Source organism: Caloenas nicobarica, chromosome 24 (genome assembly GCF_036013445.1).
Source record: "Caloenas nicobarica isolate bCalNic1 chromosome 24, bCalNic1.hap1, whole genome shotgun sequence".
Taxonomy (NCBI): Eukaryota; Metazoa; Chordata; class Aves; order Columbiformes; family Columbidae; genus Caloenas; species Caloenas nicobarica.
This window is the reverse complement of record NC_088268.1, coordinates 6,376,760-6,384,163: the sequence shown is the minus strand read 5'-3', so window position 1 is coordinate 6,384,163 and position 7,404 is coordinate 6,376,760. Positions and strand designations below refer to the sequence as shown.

The following is a 7,404-nucleotide window of genomic DNA, read 5'->3' as shown; positions in this document are numbered from 1 at the left end:
GAGGGGGTCCCCACGACATCCTCGGGGTGTCCCGCTGCCCCGATAGACTCTTCCCATAGCCCCCCCGATCCCCCGCGTTCAGCACTGGGGGTGGAGCTGTGTCCCCAAACGGCGCCCCGCCCCACCCCCCCCCCAGAGAGCAACGACAGCAGCAAAATCCATCACTTTAATGGAATGGGGGGGCCCAAGGTTGACCCCTCCCCAAGATAAAACCGTGGGCCCCACGGTCCCCCCAGTCCCACACACCCTGGGGGGCCGACAGGAAATAAATAACAGAGGAGGGGCCCAAGGGCAAAGGGGCGCGGGGGGTTGGGGGTCACCAAGCACAGGGTGCCGGGGGGGTCAGGGGTCCCCAGGGTGCCACAGGGGCGGTTCGGGGGAGCTCATGGAGGCTCTTGATTGCCTGGAACTGGAGGCGCTGGGGGGTCCAGAGGCAGCAGGGGCAGGGCAGGGATGGCCCCTGCCGCCCCCATGGCGCAGCACGTGCCACGTCAGGGACGCGCGTTGGTGGCAGAACCCACAGAGCTGACACCCGGGGGGGAACGGGGGTCGGGGTCCCCCATGCCCCCCCCCTCACTGCAGGGGGGTGTCCAGTGTCCCCACTCCCTCCACAGGGGTCTCAGTGTCCCCATGTCCACACTCACCCCATGGGCATCTGTGTCCCCATGTCCCCTAACCCTCATGACCCTACCCCCTAACCCAGCAACAGCCCCATTGACTGCGCAGACCCCGGGACCCCCCACAACCGCCCCATAGACCCTTGTGACCGCCCCATAGTGGGCAGTGGAGGCGTGGTCAGGAGGGAAGGGTGGTGATGTGGACAGAGGTGTGGGGTGCTGTGGGGCAGAAACCTGGATCTATGGGGCAGAATGCAGAAGCTATGGGGTGGTACGCATCTCTAGGGTAGAGTGCAGCAGCTAAAGGGTGTTGTAGGGCAGCACTGTGGCTATAAGGGGCAGAGTAGAGGAGCCATGTGGTGCTGTGGGGCAGCACTGTGGGACTATGGGGCAGAGCCCAGCAGCCATGGGGTGCGGTAGGCCACTGCTGTAGATGTACGGGGCAGTGGAGGATGTATGGGGTGCTGTGGGGCAGCGCTGTGCATCTATTGGGCAGAGTAGAAGAGCTCTGGGGTGCTGTGGGGCAGCACTGTGGGACTATGGGGCAGAGTGGAGGAGCTCTGGGGTGCTGTGGGGCAGCACTGTGGGACTATGGGACAGAGTGGAGGAGCTCTGGGGTGCTGTGGGGCAGCACTGTGTATCTATGGCGCAGAGTGGAAGATGTATGAGGTACTGGGGGCACTGGTGTGAATGTATGGGGCAGAGCGGAGGAGCTATGAGGGTATGGGGCAGTTCTATGCATGCGTGAGGCAGAGTGGAAGCACAGGTGCTGCGGGGCACTGCAGTGGATCTATGGGGCAGAGTGGATGAGCTATGGGGTGCTGTGCAGCAGTGCTGTGGTTCTATGGGGCAGAGGGAATGAGATATGGGGTGCTGTGGGGCAACAGTGTGGGTCTATGGGTCAGAGTGCAGGAGCAAGGGGGTGCTATGGGGCAGTGCTGTGCCATCTATGGGGCAGAGTGAAGATTCTATGGGGTGCTGTGTGGCAGTGCTGTCCATCTATGGGGCAGAGTGAGAGCAGCTACAGGGTGCTGTTGATCTATGGGGCAGAGTAGAGGGGCTATGGGTCACTGTGGGTCAGTGTGTGGGTCACTCACCTGCTGGGGGTTCAGCCTCTTCTGGGGTGTTTCGCCCCACAACAGCCCCATTGACCCCACAGCCCCCATGACTCCCCACACCCACCCCATAGACCCTTGTGCCCCCCCGCATAGTGGGCAGTGGAGGCGTGGTCAGAAAGGGTGGTGATGTGGACAGAGGTGTGGGGTGCTGTGGGGCAGAAACGTGGATCTGTGGGGGAAAATGTAGAAGCCATGAGGTGCTATGTATGTATAGGGCAGGGTGCAGCAGCTAAAGGGTGCTGCAGGGCAGCGCTGTGGGCCTAAGGGGCAGAGTGCAGGAGCTATGGGGCGCTGTGGGGCAGCACTGTGGATCTATAGGGCAGACTGCAGGAGCAATGACATGCTCTGGGTCTATGGGGCAGAGTGAACAAGATATGGGATGCTGTGGAGCTGCACTGTGGGTCTATGGGGCAGAGTGAACAAGATATGGGATGCTGTGGAGGAGCACTGTGGATCTATGGGTCAGAGTGCAGGAGCCATGGGGTGCTGTGGGGCAGCACTGTGGGTCTATGGGGCAGAGGGGGGGAACTACAGGGCGCTGTGGGTCTATGGGTTAGAGTGCAGGAGCTCTAGGGTGCTGTGGGGCAGCACTGTGGGTCTATGGGGCAGAGTGGGAGAGGTATGAGTTGCTGTGGGGCACTGGTGTGGATCTATGGGGGAGAGTGGAAGAGCTATGGGGTGCTGTGGGTCTATAGGGCAGAGTAGAGGAGCTATGAGGTGCTGTGAATCTATGGGGCAGAGTGGAAGAACTACAGGGTGTGGGTCAGTGTGTAGGTCACTCACCTGCAGGGGGTTCAGCCTCTTCTGGGGTGTTTCACCCCACAACAGCCCCATTGACCCCACACCCCCGTGACCCCCCACAACCGCCCCATAGACCCTTGTGACTCCCCCCATAGTGGGCAGTGGAGGTGTGGCCGGCTGGAAGGGGGCGTGGCCAGGGCGGAGGGGGGGCGCGGCCAGGCAGGAGCCGCTGGGGGCGCGGCCAGGCAGGAGCCGCTGGGGGCGTGGCCAGGCAGGAGCCGCTGGGGGCGTGGCCAGGCAGGAGCCGCTGGGGGCGCGGCCAGGCAGGAGCCGCTGGGGGCGCGGCCAGGCAGGAGCCGCTGGGGGCGCGGCCAGGCAGGAGCCAATGGGGGGCGCGGCCAGGCAGGAGCCAATGGGGGGCGTGGCCAGGCAGGAGCCGCTGGGGGCGTGGCCAGGCAGGAGCCGATGGGGGCGCGGCCAGGCAGGAGCCGCTGGGGGCGCGGCCAGGCAGGAGCCGCTGGGGGCGTGGCCAGGCAGGAGCCGCTGGGGGCGTGGCCAGGCAGGAGCCGCTGGGGGCGCGGCCAGGCAGGAGCCGCTGGGGGCGTGGCCAGGCAGGAGCCGCTGGGGGCGCGGCCAGGCAGGAGCCGCTGGGGGCGCGGCCAGGCAGGAGCCAATGGGGGGCGCGGCCAGGCAGGAGCCGCTGGGGGCGCGGCCAGGCTGCCTTCACTGTTGTCTGAGCAGGAGCTGCAGTCGCAAAAAAAAAAAAAAAAAAAAAAAAAGGCGTTATTGGTTTCAAAATCCTGGGAAATAGCCCCAAAGCCCCCCTGCTTAAATATTAACTTAGTGAGCAAATTGATTGCCAAAAAAAATAGATCTTAAAAGCTTCTCTGAGCACAAATTATCCTAAAAACAGCCCAAAAATATCAAAAACCCACCCAAATATGGTCCCTCCCAGCTTTATATAATAGAATAAGATATATATTAATGTATTAGATATATTATATAGTAATTATATATTATTATATCGATACTAATATTAATGAATATTAACATATAATAAATATTGTTATATTATACATCACATTATATATTATGTTATTATATATTAATTAATTAATAATAGGAATTGATGGTTAGTATATAATATAATATACATTTTTATTATTCGTCATATTATTACATAATTTATATTATGTTATTAATACACTAATATGTTAATTTTATAGATCTATATTTTTAATATTCATGTATTACCATATTAAATAATGTAGTAATATTTAAATAATAGAATTTAAAGAATTAAGCAGGTTTAGGGAGGCGGCGACCAATCAGCGCCTTCCTCCCCTGGGCGACAGCCGCGCGGGGCTGAGCCAATGGGAGGCTTTCCCGCCAGACGGCACCGGCCAATCAGCGGGCGCCTCCTCGCCCCCCTCAGCGTGAGGGGGGAGACAAAATGGCGGCGGGTTAAAAAAGCCGAATTTGTTCCCGCTTAAATATTAATTTAGTAAATTATAGATAAATAGATTTTAAAAGCACCAGATCTGGGACCCTGAACTTCAGATACGTTCAGTAAAGTGAATTCAGCCCCCAAATCGCCTCAAAAAGCAACAAAATGCCCCTCCCGACTTTAAATACAATAATTTACACAATTAGTTAAACATTTAAATTATTTTAACAATTAAGCGGCTTTAGGAGCCTCACAACCGCCCAAAAAGCTAAAAAAACCCCAAAAAGCCTCAATTAAAAAAAAAACTCATAGAGCCCCGTTTAAATATAATAATTTAACTTAATAAGAGCAGTTAAAATAAAAAGCCGAATTTGGACTCGTAATCCTGGGAAACAGCCTCAAATCTCCCCCTGCGCTTTAAATATTAATCTATTGAATAAATTCGTTATCGGTAAATAGATTCTAAAAGCTTTAAAGCCCCAAATCTGCCCCTCGAGCTTTAGAAGCGTTAAATAAACCTTTAAAAAGCCGATTTAGACCCAAACAGCCCCAAAACGGCTCCTCGCAGCTTTAAATAATTAAAACAATTCAGCGGCTCCAGAAGCCTCGAACCGCCCGAACCCGGTGAAACAAAACCGCGAAAACCATTGAAGTGCAAGAGCCCAAATAAATCGGCCGGTTGGTAAAAACCCCAATTCGGCTCCAAACCCAGAAAACCCGAATCCCCGGGTTGAACTGCTCCATAAACCGGTTCAAATGAACAGTTTTAAAAGCTTTAAAGTCACGAATCAGCCCCAAAGTGGGATCCGCAACTTTAAATACGTTTAAAATGCGAATTCGACCCAAATGGCGGCCTCCCGACTTTAAATACAATACTTTCGACATTAATAAACCGAACAATTACATTTTAGGAGCCTCAAACCCGCCCAAAATGTTCCAAATAAAACTTCAAATAAACCTTTTAAACGTATTAAAAAAAACCACACACACCCTAATCTGTACTCAAAATCCTGGGGAAAAGCCCCAAACCTCCCCCCGAGCTTTAAATATTAATTCTCCTGATAAAATGACAATAAACAGATTTTAAAGGCGCCTTTTGGCACAAATCGGCACCCAAAAACCCCCAAAAATGTGTAAAAAAAACTTCTAGAAGCCGAACTGGACCCAAACCACCCCCGGCTCCCGAGAAAAGCCCCAAACCGGCTCCTCCCGCTTTGAACACAACGATTCGTAGAGTTAAAGCGGCTGCGGGAGCCTCAGCCCCGCCCCCCCCCCCAACAGCCACAAACCCGCGGCTTTTAAACCCCCAGTTTCGATCAAAGCCCCAAATACACCCAAGCCCGCCGGGCACTCGTCACCCCGCCGAGCCCCAATTAACACCCGCACGATAATTAACGCCCTGACCCGCCCGTTAATCGGTTCCAGCCGCCGCTCCCGCTGCTCTCGGTCCCTCGGGTCCCGCGGTGGGGGGCGCGCATCAGCCGGCTCGGCAGCGCTGAGCAGCCGCCGCCGCCACGTCCTGCACGCGGCGCGCTCCGCGCCACGTCCTTTATCACCTCGCTGTCCCGCCCGGTCCCGCCCTCCGCCCGCCCTCCGGCCAATGGACGAGACGCCCGCCTCAGCCGCGCTGGCCAATCAGCGCCTCGTTGCTGTGAGCGAACGTCGGCGGGAAGACGGGTACCAATCAGCGCCTTTCTTACCTCAGAGGCACTAGCGAATCAGCGCCTGGCACAGACTGGGCGAACCGCGGCGGGAAGGCAGTGACCAATCAGCGCCTTTGTCCCCTCAGCGACGCGGTGACCAATCAGAGACTTTCTCCCACCCCCTCGGAGAGGCCCGCGCGGGGATGAGCCAATGGTCGGCTTTCGCGCCGGGCGCCGGCAGCCAATCAGCGGGCGCCTCCTCCCTCCCGCAGTATAAAACAGCGACGGCGAAAAGGGGGGGAGACAAGATGGCGGCCGCGGAGGGGTGGGTCGGCAGTTGGGGAAGCGGGGGTATTGGGGGCGGGGGGGAGCGGAAAAGCGGCGGCTCCTCCGGCGGCAGCAGCAGCAACGGTCATCCGGGGTGTGGGGGGCGGAAAAGCGGCGGCTCCTCCGGCCGCAGCAGCAGCGGCGATCGGGGGGATGTGGGGGGGGGCGGAAAAGCGGCGGCTCCTCCGGCAGCGGCGGCAGCAGCAGCAACGGCGATCGGGGGATGTGGGGGGCGGAAAAGCGGCGGCTCCTCTGGCCGCAGCCAGGACGTGGCTTCACCGGCACCGGGGGCGCCAGGCCGCGCGCTGTGGGGCTGCAGGGCGGGTGTGGGGCCGGGGGGCTCCGGGGGTCTCGCAGCGGCGGCCGCGGGGCGGGATGGGGCGGCTGTGGCGTTACATGTGGGGCAACCATGGGGCTGCTATGGGGCTCTTCAGAGGCACGTCTGGAGCACTTACGGGGTGGTACAGGGCTGCTATAGCGGTACCTGTGGGGCAGCCATAGGGCTGCTACGGGGTTACCTATGGGGCACAGGATGGGGGGGCAGCTGGGGGTGGCCCCGCTTACAGGGGGTGGGGTCAGTGCTGGGGGCGGGGACTGTGAAAGGACACGCCCACGGGGAGTCCTGCCTGGGGAAAGGTGTGGGGAGTCCGTATGCCACGCCCTATGGGAGGAGCCCTGGGGTGGAGCCTGTACAGGCCTCACCCCTTTGACAGCCCGCTGGAGGTGGGGATTCTGTGGGACACGCCCCCATGGGAGGAGCCTCTTGTGGGTAGGGAGACTCAGTACGTGCCCCGAGCGGGCGTGGCTGAGCAAGGGAGGAGCTTGTGAGGGGGTGGAGCCGAGAGGGGAGTAGGGTCTGTACAGGATACGCCCCCTGCTGGGATTCAGCCTATGGGAGGGGTCGAGCTGGGGCCTCAATGCGTCATTCTGCTGGGGGAGGAGCCCAGCTGGGAGGGTGGGGTGAGAGAAAAGGGGCGGGGCCTGCATGGGACACGCCCCTCAGGGGAGGGCGCAGACTGGCAGGGGCGGCACTCGTAAGTTGGGGGTGTGGTTTGTACTGGCCACGCCTTCTCAGCGGGCTGTGCTCGTGCAGGGTCTGTCATTCGGGGCGTGGCCTCTGTGGGACACACCCCTGCAGGAGGAGCCCAGACTGGATATCACACTGAAAAATTAAAAGTAACTTGTTAATCAGATGTAATTTGCAGTCTTTTTCTTCTAACTCTTAGACGTAATTAATATATCTGTTTTCACACACCCTCAAAAAAAAAAAGCTGTGTTTAAACAGTCATGACTCACTGTGTTCTAATTTTATTTTTACGTCTAAATCTTTTAATGTTATGTTGGGAGTCATTACTGCCTCGGAATTTTTTTAATACCTCCATTTAAAAAACAGCCACTACTTGGTGGTTCCTTTTCATTTCTCTTTAACAAATCTAAAGCTTTGACTCTCTTTGGTTCTGAGCTTTGTTGCCTCCAATCTCACTCAGGGCTCTGCTATAATTTTAATATTA

The 7,404-nt window shown here is 57.2% G+C and overlaps 1 protein-coding gene across 1 annotated transcript; it reads right to left on the bottom strand.

Annotated features, from left to right (window-relative positions):
- Window positions 1–342: 342 nt before the first annotated feature.
- LOC135998008 (WAS/WASL-interacting protein family member 3-like) lies at window positions 343–6,392 on the bottom strand. The gene is made up of 5 exons (XM_065651028.1): window positions 6,378–6,392; window positions 5,746–5,954; window positions 5,328–5,633; window positions 2,612–3,176; window positions 343–525 (listed from the first exon to the last, which is right to left on the bottom strand). Exons 1-5 carry the CDS (start codon window positions 6,390–6,392, stop codon window positions 343–345), a joined length of 1,278 nt encoding a protein of 425 aa, XP_065507100.1.
- Window positions 6,393–7,404: the final 1,012 nt, after the last annotated feature.

Coding starts and splice junctions, on each gene's coding strand:
- LOC135998008 (XM_065651028.1), bottom strand. Junction 5,634..5,745: donor GCGCGGGCCTCTCCGAGGGG/GTGGGAGAAAGT, acceptor CTGATTCGCTAG/TGCCTCTGAGGTAAGAAAGG. Junction 3,177..5,327: donor TGGAACCGATTAACGGGCGG/GTCAGGGCGTTA, acceptor CCGCGCCCCCAG/CGGCTCCTGCCTGGCCGCGC.